At 43.7% G+C, this 21,789-nt stretch overlaps 4 protein-coding genes across 11 annotated transcripts; 1 reads left to right on the top strand and 3 right to left on the bottom strand.

The window, feature by feature from the left end:
* Positions 1-111: 111 nt before the first annotated feature.
* Positions 112-6,045, top strand: LOC117588890 (pantothenate kinase 3). 7 transcript variants are annotated; one of them, XM_034280437.1, is made up of 7 exons: positions 112-539; positions 3,486-3,664; positions 4,486-4,778; positions 4,829-4,978; positions 5,041-5,217; positions 5,281-5,416; positions 5,479-6,045. In XM_034280437.1, the coding sequence occupies exons 1-7, from the start codon at positions 494-496 to the stop codon at positions 5,815-5,817; spliced, it is 1,320 nt and encodes a 439-aa protein (XP_034136328.1). In that variant the 5' UTR covers positions 112-493; the 3' UTR covers positions 5,818-6,045. The 7 variants fall into 7 exon arrangements, with proteins under 7 accessions (XP_034136328.1, XP_034136330.1, XP_034136325.1 ...); XM_034280439.1 differs by having other exon boundaries at positions 115-539; positions 4,853-4,978; XM_034280434.1 differs by lacking the exon at positions 112-539 and adding an exon at positions 1,185-1,786 and having other exon boundaries at positions 4,853-4,978.
* Positions 5,950-21,342, bottom strand: LOC117588894 (F-box/WD repeat-containing protein 4). Its single transcript, XM_034280442.1, has 4 exons — positions 21,339-21,342; positions 7,945-8,147; positions 7,292-7,870; positions 5,950-7,230 (listed from the first exon to the last, which is right to left on the bottom strand). Exons 2-4 carry the CDS (start codon positions 8,130-8,132, stop codon positions 6,792-6,794), a joined length of 1,206 nt encoding a protein of 401 aa, XP_034136333.1. The 5' UTR covers positions 8,133-8,147; positions 21,339-21,342; the 3' UTR covers positions 5,950-6,791.
* On the bottom strand, positions 10,496-15,424 carry LOC117588891 (tribbles). The gene is made up of 2 exons (XM_034280440.1): positions 14,145-15,424; positions 10,496-11,719 (listed from the first exon to the last, which is right to left on the bottom strand). Exons 1-2 carry the CDS (start codon positions 15,014-15,016, stop codon positions 11,119-11,121), a joined length of 1,473 nt encoding a protein of 490 aa, XP_034136331.1. The 5' UTR covers positions 15,017-15,424; the 3' UTR covers positions 10,496-11,118.
* Positions 18,432-21,027, bottom strand: LOC117588887 (cationic amino acid transporter 4). 2 transcript variants are annotated; one of them, XM_034280427.1, is made up of 3 exons: positions 20,979-21,027; positions 20,688-20,861; positions 18,771-20,632 (listed from the first exon to the last, which is right to left on the bottom strand). In XM_034280427.1, the coding sequence occupies exons 2-3, from the start codon at positions 20,827-20,829 to the stop codon at positions 18,771-18,773; spliced, it is 2,004 nt and encodes a 667-aa protein (XP_034136318.1). In that variant the 5' UTR covers positions 20,830-20,861; positions 20,979-21,027. The 2 variants fall into 2 exon arrangements, with proteins under 2 accessions (XP_034136319.1, XP_034136318.1); XM_034280428.1 differs by lacking the exon at positions 20,979-21,027 and having other exon boundaries at positions 18,432-20,632; positions 20,688-20,829.
* Positions 21,343-21,789: the final 447 nt, after the last annotated feature.

Raw genomic sequence — 21,789 nt, forward strand, 5'->3', positions numbered from 1 at the left:
GAATGTTTATTTTAGCCGTTATTGATTGCACCATTTTTAGCACAAGTTAATTGCTTACCAGCACTACCCTTCTTCGATATCGATAAACAGCTCCCGCAACAGCTGATTCGCTGAATTAAAGAATTAATAAATAACTTCATCCGGGGCATTGTTTTGAAGGTTTCATTGTGATATCGTGGCATAAACGTAAAATAATCCGGTAAATTATAAGGCCAGCACTTATATCAAGTTTCCGAACGCATTGGACCACAAGGATACATCATATTTTGCACAAGGATACGTGCAGCATCAATTCCCAGCTCCCACCGTGCCACATACAGACATACTTATGTATGTAGAACTGCACGGTCCGCCCAGCACAATCATTTGACGTTCTGTGTTTGCTCTGATCTCCCGATAAGATCATCGTCGGTATCTGCCATTGTTGCAAAACGTTTACTAAAGATATAGGCATTTTTGTGCGTTCCGTTGGCTTTCCATTCTACTGTTCACAATGATAGAGGATGATCCGGTATCCCTGAGCTACCATTTGGCGAAAGGTGAGTACATTACACATTCTATGTGTGAGAGGGGCTTCATCGACGATGATCAATGGGTACCCTGTCGTGTGGCAGCATGCGAAGGTCGAATCTATTATAAATATTTGTGTAGTTACAGTCTGATTTTGAGACTGTGAACACATGAACTGTCTCATGGACTTTCATCAGTCTGCGAATGCTCTTTTTTACCGCCCCAGTTCCGCTTATCATGATGGGCCTGACCATGAATGAAACAAGACTTGCATCCAATCTAGCATTCAACTGATAAATGACTTTTAGCACCTTTAGCATCTAGGGACAGGGCAGTCGCAAAAGAAAATTCTATGCTTCGATCACGTCCCATAACCGCGCGAGGGGTCATGCCAGGTCGTTGTTGCTTTGGATTTGTTTTAAATGTGCGTTTTTTCGTAATGTTTAGGCTAATTTCGAACCGACGATGTCTCCGCTCATTAATACGGTTATACGAATATGTATGTACCTTGTACATCTGCATATATATGTATGTACAAGTAGAGCTTTTACATATGCGAAAGCAATGGTGACGTCGACACAAACACTGGCCTGGCCTGGCGCTGATTTACTTTCGGCGTTGCCGCTGTTGTCGTCGTTGGCGTTCGGTTCGTGCGAAGTGACAATAAAATTTCATTCAAACGCGTTTCATGCCTGTTTTCGAACGGTCTACGGATCGGATCGCGCGATCTCCCGACGTTCGTCAGTTCGTCTTCTCAAAGCAAAAATCCAAATAGAGACCGCGACTCGAGAGATTTTGTTTAAATCCGGACCAATACATTACGTTCGTTCGGCAATTGTTGGCTTCAAGCATAGCCTGTGATATAGTTTTGTGCAGTACTCCAAACTCTTTTTAGAGAAAATCAGCACAAAAATGAAAGTTCCGACGCGCGACTCAAAATATTCATTTAATTTGAAAATATTCAAATTGCACAGCGATAAGAAATCCACAAGCGCCTCGCTGGCACCCACAGCCGCACATCCACCCAGTAGTACCTCACCTGTGATCTCAACAAAACGAAACTCATGGCGCACTGCCTGGCGCGAGGCTATGGGCAAGGGCGCCAAGGACTCGGCCACCTTGCAGCATGACACGGATGCGGTATCGCCTGCAGTTGTTGAACATCCACAAACAAAACAGAGTCAAAGTTCCTGCGACTACATGTTGTCTGGTGCAGCCAGTCCAGCTCCCAGCCCTGCCGCCAGCTCTGCCGTTTCACCCGTGGATGAGCTGATGTGTAAGTTTCCACTGGGAATAGTACGAGGACTTATACAGAAACCAAACTGATTGGAAATTTTTAGAATGTCTGGCTCTGATTGCTGTATTATCAGTTGATCAAACATTTGATTGACAGATTCTGTATGCCAAATACAAATTTAGAATGAATGAATGAACGAAAGTTAAGTAACTTTATTCGTTCTTTTATTATATGCAATCCTTTGAACTATGAGCGAGAGTTGTAAAGTAATTTAAACCGCACTCGCGGCGCGTACATAATATCACTGTCTCATTGAGTGGTCAAATGCTCTCGTATACTTGGTCATTTTAGACATTTATTCAACCTGCCCGATAACCGACGCGAGCAAAGTGCAGATAAGAAGTGGTGTATTTACTCGCTGACACGCCCGTTTGGAGGGGGGGCGGTAAATGTTTCGGTTCGATTCGATTCGATTCGATTCGACTCGATTTACCCACCCAATTGTTGGCAATATTCAATAGCTTTTGACGGCTAATATATAATCCGTCAGTCTCAGTCGTCAGTTGGAAGCCATCGACGCGTCGTGCCTTGCCTCGCCTTGCCTGCGAGAGTAAAAATGTTTCCGGTTATTGGCCGCGCTCCCTAATCGCTCTACCTATACGATTACACACTATATCTGTACATAAAGTGCACAAAAAAGTTATAATCACTTGAACACTCAAATACGCACTTGCCTGTGCCTGTACATATGTATAGGGTATTGGGTGGAACCAACCAAATGAACGTAAACGAAACGTGTTAGGCTGTGATTACAAGTTCCGTGTTATGTGCAGCGCCGTTCTACGGCCTGGCCACTCCACTCGACTCAACTGCGGAATAAAGTCGCGCGCTATTTGCATACACTCCGCACTCCGTCCAAAATAAATAATAAATACGGGCTTACATCATGCCGGAGGCGCTACATTTTACATCGATCTTTGATCTAATCATCCAAAGCGGTGCGTGCAACACAAAGATACACCCATACCCATACAGCTAGATAAATAGATATAAGTATATGTGCATGCATATACTGTGTGTGTGACATAGTTTTGCGGCAACTTCGATCTTGACACAATGAACATGAACCAAACAACCGCTTTCAAACATTCAGTCAGTCAGCCAGCGAGCCAGCGAGTCAGCAGTTTGAAGTTCGATTTCTTTTCTTTTTTTTTTTGCTCTTGTAATGTTTTGGAAAACTAGTTGCCGTTGGCACTTGAAGGTGTTTCAAAGGTGCTGCACTTCACTCTAGTTAAGTTTTCTCTAGTCATACACAAGGCATGCAATTTGCGTTTGAATACTTGTCATCAATGTGGGCAGAGTTAAGAACAAGTTTAGGCTGTAGTTTACATTTTTTTAGTGTTGAAAATCTCCGTTGTTAGTTAAAATATATATCAAAATTTGACAGTTGCTCTAAAAATTGTGTAAAGTGTTAGGGTACCACTTCTGGGGTACTTTCTGGCATGTTATCTACTACTAAGACATATGAACTTGGTAAAACGCCGCGGTACCCTCTTTCAAGTTCATAGAGGGGCAAATGGGCGACAAAAGTTTCTCTTAGGTACACATAAACCCTCAACCCTGCTGTACAGATTTCTCAGAAATATATATAGTAAACGTAGCTGAACGTCAAACTGTGGTTTAGTTGTTACCCAATAATTGCTTTAAATATTTACTTATTTCTTCTCAATCTTTACAGCAATGCCATGGTTTGGCATGGACATTGGCGGCACCCTCACAAAATTGGTTTACTTTGAGCCGAAGGATATCACGCCCGACGAACAGGATCGCGAGGCGGGCATTTTACGGAATATACGCCGTTATTTAACAAAAAACTCTGCATATGGCAAAACCGGACACCGCGACACGCACTTGCAGGTAAGATGATCACGCAGACAGAGCCGGAATTTGGTCGTCAATGATTCAAGGGCATGATGATGACATTCGTTGCATTTCATCATTCAAACTGGATGGATGGCTAATGGGTGTGTGCCTTTTGTAACGTAATGTGAAAGAAGCGCGTGTGCAGGCCATTATCAACATCATTATCATCTAAAATATGATCGAGCGGCGATATTTGCGCGTCTAGTGTCAACAAAGTCATCTTGTGCAGGTCGGAATGGGTCGTCGTCTGATGATGATTTCATCTGTAGTACGTTTCTCTCTCACTCTTGCTCTCTGTTTGTGTGTCTTAGCTTTCCGTTTGCACAGCGTCGTAGTAGAGATCCCTACAGCTAATGAGAGAGATTTTAGACTCAAGAGAGTAAACCTTCTACTGTATGTCAGTTCGCAGATGCGCACGGTTTTTGGTCTGAAAATATAAGCTAAGTATTACCCAATAGGGCGGACAGGGGCACTGTTAGTGGGAAAGCAAAAATCACATTGAATAAACAGCAAAACTACGGATACATATATATATATATATAAATGAGCAGCGCACTGTAGGAAGAGAAGGGCTTTGACGACGAACGCTTACATGGCGCGATCATTGACTTTTGCACTTGTGGCTGTTGTTTTTTTAATGGGGCCCCGACGAGTCGTCAGTCTATTGGCATATTTATGAAGCTAAGTACGCGCTCGTGTTACTGCCCAAAAAAACTGGCAGCTCATACGTAATAGTACTTGGATAAATGATGCTTGCATAAAGAACAAAAGCCTGGCATTGGATCAACTCTAACTCTAATCCTCCCTCTTTGCAGATGGACAATGTGGAGATACGTAAGCGACGTGGCTCCCTGCATTTCATTCGGTTTCAGACCACAGACATGGGCAACTTTCTGTCCCTGGCCAAGCAAAAGGGCATGGCCGAACTGGTGACCACTGTCTGTGCCACTGGCGGTGGAGCCTTCAAATTCGAGAAGGATTTCCGTGATCAAGTGAACATGAAGCTGGCCAAATTCGACGAACTGGATACGCTCATCAAAGGCATACTCTTTGCCGATCTGCACAATCGCACCGAATGCTACTACTACGAGCATGCACGGGACATAATGTGAGTAAATGATACATCAGAGTATATGTTTTACTTATGTACTTATGCAGTTTCGATGAAACTCTCTCATGCAGCAAAAGCGAGAAGCGTGCATTCAATTTTTCACAACCATTTCCATTCATATTGGTGAATGTTGGCTCCGGCGTCTCCATTCTGGCTGTCTACGGACCCGACAACTACAAACGCATCTCAGGCACAAGGTTGGTAAAAGTTCTAACAAATTGAAGAGTCTATTTCTCTTATTCTCTGGCTTCTCTTGCAGCTTGGGCGGCGGCACATTCCTAGGTCTATGCTGTTTGCTTACCGGCTGTACAACCTTCGAGGAAGCCATACAGCTGGCCACCAAGGGCGACAACAGAAAGGTGGACAAGTTGGTAAAGGATATTTATGGCGGCGATTACAATCGCTTTGGTCTGCCCGGGGATTTGGTGGCATCCAGGTAACACACGCTACAAATCCAAGCTTTCCTTTGCTGTACTCAATTTGTTTCGTTTACTTTCAGCTTTGGCCAAATGCACATTGACGACAAGCGGGTTTCAGTGTCCCGCGAGGATCTGGCCAATGCCACACTAGTCACAATAACTAACAATATTGGTTCCATAGCGCGCATGTGTGCCCTGAATGAGAAGATAGACAGGGTGAGTGAGATATAAACACAAAATCGTTTAAAATCACAGACTAACGTGATATCTCTGTATAGGTGGTGTTTGTGGGCAACTTTCTGCGTGTGAATCCCATATCCATGAAGCTGCTGGCGTACGCCATGGAATTCTGGTCGAATGGCACAATGAAGGGACTCTTCCTGGAGCATGAGGGCTACTTTGGTGCCTTGGGTTGTCTGCTGCAGTTCAATGGTGAGCTAGCAGCTGCTCTGAATGAAGGCCTGGATCATCCGCAAAGCACAGAGCACACAGTCCCAGATGACAGTGCGAGTGCGAGTGCGAGTGCAGCAGAGTCGCCTTCGATTCCTTCCACGGCGGATAAGCCGTCGGATAATTCATCGCCGCTTTCGACAGCAACAAAGCACTCTACTAGGTAGTCGCTGTAGCACCATGTTCCTCCGTGTACAGTAGACCTAAGATTACTTGGGCAATGGAAATATATATTGCAAATGGATAGATCCCTTGCAGATCAGATTATTATCTCGGTATTCAAAATAATTTCTTTTTTCGGCTTAAGTTTATACATCGAGAGAGGTTGCCGCTGCTGCTGCCAGTTGTTGTAAATGCATCAAATTACAGAATAGATAAAGTGCCTGCTAAAAAAACTAAACCAAACCAACCACGACGAATTTTGGCCGAACTGTTCCACTTTCCTTTCCGGTTTCCGACATATGTGTGTATGTGTTTTTACTAGCATAACATTGTAAGATACGAAAAGTAGTAATTGTGTACGGTTACAACGATTTCTGGTAGTTTTTAGTTTAATTTTCTACAGTGATAGGATTATGGCTCACCTCACGGAAACGTATTACAAATACACAACTTGACCAGGAAATTTGCAATTTGAATGTCAAAGTCTAGCGCGCACAACGTACACTCCCATGTACATCACGTATTACATACATACATACATGCATCAAGGTACATACATGTAGCCTTTACGATACGATATTCGTGCATACTTATAAGTTTCTATCATAACTTTTGTGTACATGATTTTTAAGTGGATGTTTTAAAGTTTCTAATTTAGCTAATTAAGTTTTGTGGTTCCAATTTGTCGGCAGGTCAATAAAATTTGTTTTCAAAAAATATCTAATACTTCAAATACGATTTTGGCATTGGTTTTATAAATTATTGTTTTGCCACTTGCTTCTAGCTGATCTGAGCAGCCCCTTGGGTGGGCAGCGTTTCCACCATTACCCAACACTGCTTTGTTTTTACTTTGTAAAGCAATTAATATATATATAAATGGTCAAAGTGCATCAGGTCCGTTTAATAATAATTTATACCTTTCTGATGTCACTCTTTCGATTCTGCTCTACAATTCAACTAATTGAAAATCAAATTTTTGTTAGCGATTGAAATCATAGATGCGACTATAGTCCCTGCGTACACCGCAGTTGGCTTTGAAGTCGAACACACGCAGATTGTGGTCCGTGGCCACAAACAAATATTGGCTATCACAGGCTAGACTGTAGACGGGCGACTGGCAGTTCTGTTGACGCGTTCGCCCGGGAAAGAACAACTGCACGTATTTGGGCATTCGAATGTCGTAGAGATTGACGCGGGCGTGTCGGTTGGTGCCGCAGAGCACGGCGTAAAGGCCATCGTACTCGAGGCAGTAAAATGAAGAGTCGAACGGATCCTCCCAAATGGCGACATCTCGATCAATGCGGCGATCAAACATTCTGAATGTCGTATCGAAATTAGCCGTAAAGAGAACATGCTCATCCTTTATCTTCAGATCATATATGGAAATGGTGTTTGAATTGTAAACCACCTCCTCGCCACTGTGGAAATAAATCTGGTTAGCATTATAGCTCAATTATAATGGTATAAATGTATAGCTACCTCTCCACGTGGATGGCTCGCAATGCCCGTCGACCCTTGTCTGTGTAGAGACCCCCGTAGAGCCATTCCCCGTCGGCACTCAACTTTAGAGACTTGAATGAATGCTCCAGTTTTATGGCCAGATCAAAGTGCGTGAGTCCAAACTCTTGGGAGCGCTGCCACACCTTGCAGCAGGCATCCGTGCTGGTGACAAACACATCGTTGATGAAGTCGACGCTGTATAGGTACTCGTTGGGCTGATGCATTTGTTGTTCTGTGATTCCATTCTCATCGCACAGAAAGCACGCGCCACAGATGCGACCCGCAAAGAGCGTATCTTGTTTCTTTAGAAAATCCGATATGTCGCTCCTTGTGGCAGTGGTAATTTCTTCGTCAAACCAACGCGGCAGAGCCTCCTTAGCCGGTCGCAGGTATTTGCGTAAATAACTGTCATGCGTGACGTACAGAGCGTCCCTTTCGAGGAACAACTTCGTGGGGAAGAGGTGCGCGTGGTGGTAGTAGGGACGTTCTCTGTAGGTACCGCTCAGCCAATTTCTCGATACTTGAAGTCTCTCTTGATGAGTAAGATGCGTTTTGTTTCTGAACGATGATAAAATATGCTGTTAACACCCACCACTGCCTTCGCCTTCACGTCCATAATCAACCATTCAGACCTTTTCTCAACACAAGGTTCGTTTCTATGGCCGCACAGCAGTAAGTCCCTCGTGAGTGGGTAAAATATGTGAGCATCTATAATCCTGCCCAGGTGCTGGTTAGCCTTGGCCAGGCACATCAACTCGCTCTCGGAGCAGTACTTGAAAATCACCAGAAGACAGTCTATGTTCAGATCTGTAATCTTCATTGTGATATCGTTAAACTACAACTATTCATCAAAATTTAATTGAGACAGCCGGCTAGCTCTCGTTCACCAATTAATTAAATATTTTATTTATTTATAAAAAAACAATTGAAGCAGTGTGACTGCCGATTTATATATACAAAATATACCGCACCACCCTCAAAAATATACCGAACTATAACTTAGCTGATTACGTTGCAAGGTGTGTGACGTAGAGAGAGTGCTAGAGAACGAACAATAAGATCAGCTTGATTGAACAACTCAAACAACTTTATTGAACATTATTGAGTATGATAGAATTTGATTGATCAACTAAAACAACTTGATCGACCTGGGCTAAACAACTAAAATAACTTGATTTACATTATTGCACATTATTGTAAATTATTGAAAAACTTATGTCCAACAATTTGCTCTTTTCGATCGCGATAAATATTGGATCATTCATGTTCAATCAAACGGTTAAATCATGGCCAATCAAAAGCCTTTATAATAAAAAATAAATATATTTACGTCAGAACGTCAGGCATCTTGCGTGCATTTGCTGATGCAAGCCGGCTGTAAAAATAAATAATGAGGAACTAAAAATTTTGGGGACAGCGGTCGCCTACACAGATGCATATTGTATATACATATGTACATATATTTATACAGTGCGTACAGTGCACATAGAAAATAAAATGTTTCAGTTATTTGGTACACAGTTTCCGCAATTAGTCACGAGTCTTCGCCAAAATACTTGTGCTAAATACCTAAAGAGAACGTTTGATTGACTGAAAATGTCGTGGAAAATGTTTGATCTGTCTAGAAAGTATATCGCATCTCGTTCGAGAAACTTAAATTCCTATTTCCGATGAATCGATTTAACGTAACTGATTGGGTATTCAACCCACTTTGAGTGCAATAGTACTGGATGTAGATATGCATGTGTGTATGAACTGCATACGCGCATACATATGTACATATGTATGTACATGCATTTATGAAAGGTGGAAGTAATTACGATCGACAAACCGAATTGGAATGGTGTAGAAATTGGAAAGCTACAGAACGGTAACGAAAGAAACTACAAAGTGGAACGGCTTTGAAATTAAAGGTTGGGGTCAGGGAAAGTAGTTGACATGGTTCTAGTCTAATTTCATAGTTGTAACATTGTTAAATGTTAGAGCTTTAAAAGTGAATTTGGCTCTTTTGTTAAACTGGTTTTAATTTCACTGACAGAAACTACGATCCACTGGTATTTCAACCAGATTGTCTTATCAGGCGGGAAGTGATGGTGCATTGTACTTTGTTTCTGCTAATTCTATTATACTCCTTCATTGATAGGGTATACAAAATAAGGATCTACTGCAGCTAATTTGGTGGCTATAGTTTTGAGCTGCAGCTGCTGAGATATCGACTTATATCAACTAACATTTGTTAGTATAATATCAATAAAAATCATTCTACAAAAAATGGTCTCAGTGGCCAGAATGGTACAAGCCATAATAAACAAGTAAAATATCAATACATTTGTATGCTGCATTCGCGTTGCCTGTTTATGTTTTTAGCAAAAAACTGTTAAAATCATCTGAACATTCTGGAACCTATAACTGATATCTTAGAATAGGCATTGAGCTACGAAGTTCGAGAGTCATAATGTGCGAAGGTGACGTCGCTGTCAGCAGTTTTTGTGTTTTGCGCAGTAAGCTCGCTCGCAATTCTCATTCGGTAGGCAATTTCATAATCTGACGACGAATGGAAGTGCTGTGCTGTGCTCGATCACAGGTAGGTTGGCTCACACATACACACACACGCTGTACCTATACAATGCATACATACATACATGCGAAGCCCCTCCGTCACGTCGGCATGTCGGAAGACAGTTGTGGTGGGGAATCTTGTTGATAGGAAAATACCCCACCGTTCACAATATCAGTTAGAACGAGTGGCGTTAGTTTATTTGATATTGCATGGCAAAAAGTAAGCAAAGCAGAGCGCTCAGAAAGTCACGTTCGCCATCATGACATATACTAGTTATTCTTTCCCCTTCAACTTGCAAAACACCTTCCCAATGCATTATCAATTTGGGGGGTTCAAGAATCACTCGTACAATTAACTTTTATAGCTCGAGTTTTGGCAAGTCGAAATGTTAACAAATTCATTTCCAGCTGAATATCTGGAATCATGGTATATATGTACCTCTCATAGTTATTAGCTAACTGTAGTTAGCCTCGAGGTGCCACGTGTTCATACCAAATGAAAGATAAGTTCCAATCGAAATATACTTTTGTTGCTATATAACGCTCATATATAACGTTCAAGGCTCATAAGCTGGAGCCTCCAAGGCAAATATAAATTGATAAATGGATTCGAAGTCAGTTCGGTTCTTGGTGAGATCAAATTTTAATGTATTAGGTTTCACGATTTTCTCTTACAAGATTTCTAAAAGTAGGTAGTAGACCAAGCGAAATACAGGAAAAAATTATATAATTATAAATAAATAACAATTTGCATTCGTTGCACTTTTAACATGAAAACTAATGGTTTTAGAGCCCAAAAAATAAATCAGGGCGACTGTCTTTTGATAAGATCAACAGTTTACAAAAAATTATAATGTTTATATTGTACATAAGTTTGTGTTTGTTTTTTTAGGAAGAATCGGTTGCAAAGGTGAGAGCACGAAGAACGTATTCATAAACGAAAGTGCGTCCTCGTAATTATTGGAAGGCAGTGAGTTCTTGTGTCTGAGAGAGTTTAAGCGAGGCTTTAAGTCTTTGTTGGCAGTACCACCTGCAGGAAGATGTGGAACGCGTTCAGTTTCAGCGCTCCCCGAGCCGTACCGGAATAGTGTGGGAACAACCCATACCCACAATTCATAGCCCTGCCACCATCCGGCGAGGTCCAGTAGGATTCTGTTTCCGCAGCTCTAACTGAATGGAGAAGCAGCTAATGCTGCTTCCCAGCGTTACCATGAAAGCAACCCGTGGGGGGACTTCCGGTGCGTTGATCAGCCCATTTCCACGTCCGCACTCAATGCAGTGGCTTGGGCCATTTGCAGTGTGCTGCGCGTATAGTCGAGTGGCTCTACGCCGATATCCTCATACTCGTGCTTATCCCCCAGGGAACAGAGCCCGCCTTCATCCTCATCCATGACTGCTGCTCCATCGTCGCTGCTCTCCGTTTCGTCCCAGTCCTCGGCCACTTCCACATTGACGGGCAGGTAGAGATGAAACGGACGCTGCTCCCGCAGCCACGGAGTCAGGAAGATGTGGGTGGCGGTCATGCGTTCCATGTAGTCCTTGCGTAAGAGCGACAGCAGGAGCCACCGCACCGACTTTGAGAGCGTGGTGGGTATCTGCACGTTGCCGTGACGGATCACAGTGATGAGGTTGCAGTTGGCCTTCTCGTAGAATGGATACTGCCCGACGAGCATCGTGTAGAGAATCACGCCAAGGGACCACATGTCCGCTGGCTTTCCCTTATACGTCGGCTGGGGGCACAGTAGCTCCGGTGCTGTATATAATGGGCAGCCGATCTTATCACTCAGTGTGTCGTCTTCGCCATCGACTATCATTGAGCCCTCCAACGATTCGTACTGCAGCTTAGTTCTGCAAGGAAGGAAAATATACGTTTTACTTAATTGTTAAATATATCCATAAGCAAAGTAACGAATTCTTTACAAACATTTACTAAACGAAACTAAAACCCACTAGCTATACATTCTTCCGTAACGTATGTGCAATCTCATTACGTTGCACAACTTCGATTTGATTTTGGGTTTTGTGGGGCCCGCGCAATGCCGCAAAAGACTCAAATCGATCGGCGACGCCGACGCCGACGCCGTTGACAAGTCGAAAGGCAGCTGCCAGCCCCCGAGTCAAGTCAAGTCGAGTCGAATTTGGCCAAGAGCGCAGTCGATGACGAAAGCGAAGCTCGCGACCCCAGACACCCATGAACGAATGCCTCGGCTGTTCGGCTCGGCTCGGTCATCATTGACATTGGCCCACATTTGAATGCAAAAAAAAAAAAAAATACAAAGAGGAAAGACAAGATTGAGGGCCGTATAGCTCTTGATACCCTTGCAGATCGATTGTTCCAACATATTTTATGACTGCTATCTCCCCAAAACACGGACGGGTCGGTCTCATGTCATACAATGCGTGCAGCAAAATTTAAGAATATGTGTTTTATTCATAGGGAATCTCTGCTGATCCTTGAACAGATTGGAAAATGTTTTCTGCGTTGCAACTTCCTGGCAAACATCGTAAACATTTGAATTTTACTACAAGCGAGGGATGCTGGGAGAAACATTGTCCAAAAAGTAACAGACGATGGCCTCTATTGAGCTAGCAAAGCCGAATACGTGAACATCTGTGTCTGCACGTGTGCATCGGTGTGTATTCAGTATAGAGCGTGGAAAGAGCACATTTTAAAACCTCGAGGCTGACCCTGAGCAAAAACTAGCTTCTCACCCCCCACTTGCAGTGCTTGAAGTTACAACAAATTGACCTCGTCCGCCTGGAAAAGGTTTGTGCCGTGAGCGGCCAGAGAGCGTCTTCGAGAAGAGAGTCAAAGACAAACAGAGAGGGAAGAAGAGAGAGAGAGGGAGGGAAGCGAGCGATGAGCGAGTGTTATTGCCTCTCTCTCTCTCTTCTCTCTCGTTTCGAAGTGAATAAACGAAACGAAAATACGGAAAACGGGCGACAGATAATTATTGAAACACCTTGAAAAATACCCACACATGTGGGTATATATCTTTCAAGGTGCTCATATATACATACATATATATATTTACAAAAGTACTTGTATGTTGCCATCTAAAAGAATACATAAATATATGTATGTATGTATGTATTGATGTAAAAGCATGTTTGGATATGTTTTCTGCATACCGAGTAAAATAATAACAACTGCGTCTTCGTGCGAGCACATCACATCACATCACACACACAGTACGTACAATTTGTGTGTATAGAAATACAGAAGATCAGAGTCAGGGCCACTCGCCGCATTGTGACCTTAAAATTTCAATTCGTTGTGTGCGTGTGGCGTTTGATGGGAACATGCATACACACATACTCGTACATAAGTATGTCTGAATCAACCAAAATATTACGCAGTCTTTTTCAATGAAGTTAATTATACATACACACATACCCATATGATACTATCGCACCTCTGACTTGCAATACTGTTAGAATTTACAATGAAACACGTCATCGAAATCTGTTGTTTTCGCTGTTAATTAGGGCGAAAATGTTATCTCTAGCAATGAAAACAAATTTCCATTACCCTATGTCTCTGCAAATGTCTATGTTTATAGATATGAAGCCAGATATCTACATAGGTTTTATTTACTTGTGTACAATTATTCTCTTCCTAAAAGTGCTTGTGCGAGCCTACTCAATATTACATCAGCGACTGTATAAACACATATTTATATACATCAGTATGTATGAATTCAAATGCATTCATTTGGCCGGGCTTCGACACACTCATACACACCCACAGTATTCTAATGCGCACAAAGTCAAAGGCACTGTGGTGGTGCTATAATTCCTTAAATAAGCAAAACGAAACATTGCTGTACTCCATGATATGAACTGGTGCCAACATTTTCGCCACGACTGTAGCAGACTGCTCTCAGTATCGTACTCATATGTAGGTGTGTGTATGCTCTTTTCGTGAGTATAATTGTTTTTGTTGGCCTATTGGTGATTCGATTGCAACACTTGTTAAATGTTCAATGTTACCCACAACGTCGACGACGACAGCAGCAACAAAAACATGGGCCAATAACGAGAGCAACAATTGTGGCACCACAACCAACACCAACAAGCTCTCGCGGCGCATAACGAGTTTTCATCGAATTGCAAAATAAGCCGCAGCCGCTGCAGCCCCCCACCCCATCCCATCCATACACGGCCAGCAAATGGTGGCGCTTAAATTTGAAGGTGTCTTGCCATAGCTGAGAGATAATAGTGTTCGAGTAACACAAGAAGGGGAAAAGGGGGGAATAAGAGAGACACCCACCTGGCTTCGTCGATGAAATAGAAGCGCTTCAGCTTGAGGTCCCGCAGGATGATGCCGTTGCGGTGGCACACCTGTACCGTCTGGCATATCTGGTGGAAAATGGCACGCGCCTCCGCCTCGCACAGTCGCTTCTCGTGTCTGATGTAGGTGTGCAGGTTCTCATAGACACCCGTGAGTCCGACAGAGTCGCGACCCGGCTGCGCTTGCGCAATGATGATGTAGGTGCGGTCCTTGGACAGCGGCACAATGTCGTGCACGGGTCGGATGAGCGAGTGGCCGTAGATGGTGCTGCGGCACAGGTCCTCGTCCTGCTGCAGCTGGAAGTAGGCCCGCTGCACCTTGTCCAGCGGCTCGTTGATGATCCGGCAGAGGAACTGCTCCCCACTGAAGACGTCCACGCACTTGAGGTTCGAGGACGTGAGATCGATGAGATGGCGATACGAGGCGGGTGTTTTAGCTGCCGCAGCTGCCGAAATGTGACTAGGTTGAGCGCTGATCAGGTAACGATTCTTGATCAGCTTCACCGGCTGCTCTCCGGTCAACCCTTTTTCAGTTGGCTCGGCGGCGATGCCTAGGGCCCACAGCTCGCAGGCCCCACCAGGCGTGAGCAGTTTCTCGCGGATCGTCTGCAGCATCTTGGCGCTGGGAAATTCCTTCTTGGGCGTGAAAAGTGACCCCGCATTCATCGTGGGTGACAGGCGTTCTTCGATGCTGCTGCCGCTGCTGCCATTGGCTGGGGAATGCTGATGATTTATGCTGCTTCTTGCAGGGCTGGCCGCGGAGGCGACTGTTGGCGAGGCGGGCTGAGAGTAGATGACTATTTTGTCGGCCTCGGCCGTTGTAGTGTTATTCTGCACTCCACTGTTATCCATGTTGCATGTATTGCAGAGTTCACTGTTATTTCTTTACACTGGCGGCGTTTATCACAATTTTCGCTTGGATTGGGGAGGGGTACTCTTCGGTGGGACCGTGACGGTTGCTGTGACGATTGGTTGGTCTACCGCGCGATTGGCATTTTATTGCAGCCTGCAGGGTTAGTTAACTATTTTGACATTTAACGACGCATCGTTCGGCACGTTTTGCTAGGCGGAATATTTCGATCTCTTGTATGTATTTCGCAACAGAGACAATTTCTGACGAAATTCTCGCAGCTAGCTGAATAATGTAAACGCGCGTTGCTTTTGTCCGATTTTAAAACAAATCGAAACTCTCTCACACTCGCTATTCCGTGCGCGGACTAAACACGACCGACCGACGTCGCTTAAAACAAACGAATGTACTCGCCAAACGAATGTTATTCGGTAGTTGTTTCGAATCGAAGTTCATGACATCCACGTCACATGAAAAACAAGGTAATGGAGTCTAGGGGTGCTTATTTTTTGGTCCCCCTCTTTCTCCTGCGACGGTGCCTGTGCAGGTAAATTTCATGTGCGGGCAACTACAATTTGACCTGGCTTGGCGGCTGCGCCTGTGTTATTGAACCAACCAACCACCACCATTAACACAAATTTCTCGGAACTGCCTATTTATGTGTGTTCAGGCAAGTCTGAAAAGTGAAAAGTAGATTTGCCAACGCAACTGCTCTTGGACTGTACTGCCAAACCTTCAATAAAATATGTCTTGTTTCTCTCGCTCTCCTCTCACACAAGGCAGTGTTTGCATGTGTGTGTGAGTTTGTATGGGAGCGAAAGAAACGTCATCCATCGTTATTTTTGAAAACAATTGCGTGGAGAGCTGAAATTCCAGGCTTTGCTTGTCTCTCTCTAGAAACGTCATTATAAAATAAAATACATCACACGTACACACATACGGTAAACTACATAGAGTTTCTGTTCTGTTCTGAGGAGCTGATCCGTTAAATTTGAATGCCAAGAATAAATGAACAACTATAATTTGTAATATCATTTCGCAATAAATACTACTTAACCTGCACACATGTACAGTAGAGATCTACGCACTATATTTCAGCCCCTCATTGTATGTGTGTATGTACAATGTCAAAAACATCTGCGATCTTACATTCAGAGATTTTAAATTACTCGAATGTATGCATGTATGTATGCGAGCATGCGTGTCTGTATGTATCGCACACGGTGTTTTGGAAGCGATTTACGATTGTTGTTTGCAGCTGTCGATCGGTTGGAAGGATCCCGAACGCCGAAAGGAAGAAGATCACCACTGCGCTACGCAGGTCGCAGGTAGATTTCTATTGCCCAAGAAATTGCCAGCTGTACCACTACTTCATCCCCTAAGTATCAACATAGTGCTGTGGGGCACGGCTGTACATGATCGTAGTATATTTGGTGTAGTCGCATATTCAGCTGGCGCAAGGTGATTCCCAACCAACCCAAGCATGTACAGTGGTCTACAAAAGTCATACGACCCGGCCCCTATCTCCTCAGCAGAACCCAACTGCATTTTCAGGAAAAAACATGATGTAGATTTATTATTGTTTTAAAGGTAAGGCAAGAATGCAATGTGAAATTGGTTTAAAGACTCTTCTCGTCCACTGTAAAAATTCACAAAACGTATAGAATGCTCAAAATACACACAAAAGCAGTTGTACGCACGCACGCATTTTTGGCGCTTGGCAGCCAGCACGTTTTTCAAAAAGTAACGCTCGCACATTTAAAAAGAAACGTCTGTTTCGACTCCTCTTCTTTCGTTTTGGTTCAATATCCACACAAAGTCGCCGATAAATACGGGACCGAGATCTACATGTATGTGTGTGTGTGAGGAAAAATTAAGCATAGTTTCGCTAGTCGAGCTTCTGATACCCTTTCAGATCCATTAGCGCTCTCTGACAGCTCTCTCGAGTGACTTGAAATATAAATCCATGCTATAAAATAATAAATAAAACAAATGCTTTTTTGAAGGTCAGTATACAGCAATTAAAGCATCATAAAGCAATAAATTATTTTCTTCTCGCGTTGTGAAACATCTGTCAAACTCTCTTCGAGGGTATCAAAATCGAAACAACCTCACTCTTTCTCCGCAGTTTCTTTTTGGATGTTTTTGCATCTGTTTTCTCATGTGTGTATGTATGTATGTCAGCATGGAAAGTATGTACGGGTGTATGTATGTATATGCGCGAGACGAGTATTAACAACCGAAGCTGCTTGCTACCGTGTCACCAAACCATACAAAAATGATACAGAAATTATAGCATTGGAAACATACATACATTTGTACATACATTTATATGTATCTATAGATAATATTATATTTATCATTAAAAAACACATTTTCCTGCCGGTACATTATTTAATTTTATGACGAAACAAAGTTGCTCCTTTCTTTAATAATTTGATGAGCGGAGAGGACTCTGATGTTAGCATCTACTACACTCTACTAACTTGTCCATCAGTTTGCAGGATACAGTGTTACTTATTTATTAAAGCAAGTCTTCCCCTTTGTAATAAAAAGCGAAAATCTTGGTATTATCCATGCTACTTCTATTTTCTTAGAGGAAGGATAAATTTCGGAAAAAATCCTTTGGCATTGCCAATTGTGGGGTCTCTTAACAGATATTTACCTTTTCAATGGTTGACGAAATAAAAGGGTGTACCCACTGAGGCGAAATTCATGTTATTGTGTTGGTCGCTGCGCATGCGTCACCATAGCTGCGTCATCAAGCTAACTTGATGCTTCTGCCTTTCCCCCCACTTTTTGTTTGTCTGAATCATGATCCTGACGACATTCTTCTCATACATGCAAACACAAATAGATTCAAGAACTCTAAAGCTGCTCAATCGGTACAGGTATTGGCAAGAAGAGATAACCAAAATCACATTTTAACGCTGATTGGCTTGGAGCTGCATGTACAAAGTAGACCTAGACATAATGGTTGTGCCTTATTTTTCAAATTGTAATCGAATATTTCACAGATCAAACCATAACCGTAATGAGCTTCCAAAAATATGAACCTGTGGCCAAGCGTGTGGCTTCAATCAAAAAGACTTTCTCGATGCACGATTTTGGCTTAAAACTTTCACACTGCCGCTGCGACGCGCCATCACATCAGCCAGTCGGGCGTGATTTCATCAGTGCAATGACCCACTCGAGAGGCGGCCCTCCGAATCGTAAGGTCAGTGCTCCATTATTATTATTAGTTTTTAAGTATAATTGAGGATTGCATCTCCTGTTCCGATTAGTTTCAATAAGGCACAAAGGAAACCTTAAATATATTTATGTGTTTATTTAAAGAGTCTAAAATGTATAATATTTGATATATTTATTTACAAAGTAATTCATATTCAATTAGACATTTACTATCGTTTAACAAATGCGCTGTGTGCATACCGTTATATATATATATATATATTTTTGTACGTTTTCAATAAAGGTATATAGTAGAATATAATATATGTATAGGTATAGAATCGAAATAGTGGTACATATATGTAAATAATTCTCGGTAGACACGGCTAAAATGTATAGTTTTGTGGCAAAGGTACTTCGCTATCGATCAATTTTGATTTACCTCGAGCACATTTCTCAGAATATCACTTAATATTTTAGTACACAGGCCATTAAAGAATGCATCAGAATTCGGATGGGTTATGTTAAGTACGAGTATAGAGCCTTCGGAGTGGTTTCAGAGTATACATACGTAGGGCCTGGGACTTAGGAATACCCAGCAGCATCATTATCACTCTCTTCCGCAATGGTTCTCTTTTCTTCTGCCTTTGTGCGACCCGTAAATCTCTCTATGGCAGTATGCCTTCCAATTTTCCCAGATGCAAAACCTTTCACCGAGCCCCAGGGCAATTTTCCAGCCTCGGAGGATGTCATCAGAATGGAATACGAGGAGCACGTTTCACCCTCATTGCTGTGATGAATGCCGTACAGAAAATACACCACCAAGCCAATGCAAACCCACACAAAGAAGCGTACCCAGGTCACAGCGTCCAGGTGAACCATCAGCAGAATGTTGCAAAAGATTCCCAGCGCCGGTACAAACGGCACCAGTGGCACCTTGAAAACTAAGCCGCGTGTGTTTTGATTGTGCACCGCCATAACGGCCACACAGAGGCAGGCGGCAAAGATGATGAATCCATAGATGAGCAGGGCCCACCAGGTGCCCGAGTACAGTTCCGTCCAGGAAACCTTCAGCTCCACGCAGATGGCAAAGCACAGACCGATGTAGAGCATAACAGCCACAGAGACGACGGAACCGGGCTCGAAGCGTCCCAGAAGTGGCTCAAGGTAGCGGAACTTTGTCTTCAGTCGTCCAGCCAGTCCTTCCTCGATCAAGAAATTCGTGGGCGAAGATGCGGTGTCCAGGCTCGACTGCGACATTGAGTCCTCGTCGGAGACATCATCGGGACTGCCGGGGGTGTCGGGTGCCCGTATGGGATTGTGGAGCCGTGACATGGGTCTGTAACGCAGGATAATCACGCTGGCCGAGACGATGGTGTACGCCAGCAGTGTTCCAATCGACATGAACTCCACCAGCTTGGCCAGATCAAACACCAGAGCGAGAGTGGCACTCAGAATCCCAGACACGGCCAGATTCAGCAATGGCACCTGGGTCTTGGCATTCACTTTGCCGAAACAACTAAAGAGCAAGCCGTCGGAGGCCATGGCATACATGCAGCGGGGCAGAGCGAACAACGAGCCCAACAATGTGGTGGTCATGCCGCAGAGAGCTCCGATGGAGATGATGTACTTGGCCCAAGACAGATTTAGTTGGCCAAATGCCTCAGGCAGGGAGGCCGCTGGATTAATGTCGCTAATCGGGATCATGAGTGTCAGAGCTGCGCTCACCAGAATATATCCCACCGTGACGACACACAGCGAGATTATTGTGGCAATGGGTATGGATGTGGCGGGACTCTTGGCCTCCTCCCCCGACGTGGCAATCGAGTCGAAGCCGACAAACGCGTAGAAGCAGGTAGCGGCGCCCGCAATGACACCACCAACGCCGTAGGGCAGGAAGCCGCCTTCAGCCTCTGACCAGTTCTTGGTGTCCGCATACCAGAAGCCCACACTTATCACGAGCACCATGACAGCTATGTTGACCAGGGTGAGGAGGCTGTTGATGACCGCCGTGGCCTTCACGCCGCTGGCCAGTGCTGCGGCGTAGACGATGCAGACTAGAAAGGCAAGTATGTCCGGATACTGGGCCAGTCCTGGCTCATGGATGCCGCCCGTCAACTCCAAGGTAGTATTGCCAATCCATCCGCCCAGCATGGAGTTTACGTAGCCACTCCAGGCCCGTGCCACCGATGCAGCGCCAAGCATGTGCTCCAGCAGTATGTTCCAGCCAATGACAAATGCCCAGAACTCACCCATTGATATGTAGGTGTAGACGTAAGCGGAGCCAGCCTTGGGCACTCGCGTTCCGAATTCCGCGTAGCAGAGAGCTGCCAGCATTGAGATGAAGCCAGCCAGCACAAACGAGAGTATAATGCCAGGACCTGCCATTTCCTTGGCCACCGTTCCAGTCAACACGTAAATGCCAGCCCCAACCATATGTCCAATGCCTGCAGAGGAAATTTCATTGATTAGCACAAAGTTGAGGATTGTGGGGTCGCGTACCAAGCAGAGCAATGTCAAAGGTGGTCAGGCAGCGATTCAGCGGCGTCTCCATTACATCAGTGGGCACCACTTTGGTGCGATTCATTTTGTTACACAGTCCGGACAATATGTGCTTCATGATGGCACGTCGTGAGCTCGGCATATTGATGCGTTCAAATGCGTTCCTTCTTCCGACTGAATTCGAAAATATACAATAAAGATTTAGTTTCCTAATCGAACTGAAGTATTAAATTTATGCTTGGATGCTGTTTATTTTATTTCTTATATTATTCTGCGGCATTTGCGATTAACTTCTCACTTGTTGTACACCAGCAGCTGTGGCTGTATTGATTTTTTGTATTAAAGCTCCACCACGTTCTAGGTGCAGGGGGAGGAAGACACCAGCTTTTGGGGGTGGTCGGCGCTCACTATCCCAATGGAAATCAAAGAGTTTGTCACATGATACAAAGTGTTATTTATAACTATAATAGTCACTATTAGTCAATTACATCGACTTTACATTGACTTGGTTCAGATTGCAGATTACATTGGCCAGATATAGCAGGTAAAGATTCATTAATACTGATAAGGGCTCATTTTTAAAAACTAGCAATTTCATTCGATTAATTAATCGAAATAATGTAAAAAACTGAACTCTTACATGACCTCTACACATTTATTACAATTTTAGTTGATTTCTACATGCAAAACTCCGCAACAACGAGCTTTTGAATGCGAGCAACTACATTTGTTAGTTCAAGAAGTGTCCGCTGTTGGTGCTGTTATTTATGCTTGAGCATCCGCCATGAGCATGAGTAATCGGGATTCCTCATCACAAAATGGAAATTTGACGGTTCCAGGTAGACCATGATCGTGCAAAGAGGATGGCGAAGGGGGAATTTAGAGGGCCGTCGCTTGGGACTCGAAACTATCAAATTTTGATTATAAAAGGTCAATTGGGAGCGCTGTTTTAGAGCTTAGTCCCGGCTTGCTTGGCTCGGCCCTAGGTAAGACTAAAGATATTGAAATCTGGGAATCCTCACAACTGTATGAGGTCAAAAACATTATTTAATTGTTTATCTAGAATCTTATTTTTAGTTTATTCCGCGGAAAATACGAGCAT

The sequence above is a fragment of the Drosophila guanche genome, unplaced genomic scaffold (assembly GCF_900245975.1).
Source record: "Drosophila guanche unplaced genomic scaffold, DGUA_6, whole genome shotgun sequence".
In the NCBI taxonomy this organism is placed as follows: Eukaryota; Metazoa; Arthropoda; class Insecta; order Diptera; family Drosophilidae; genus Drosophila; species Drosophila guanche.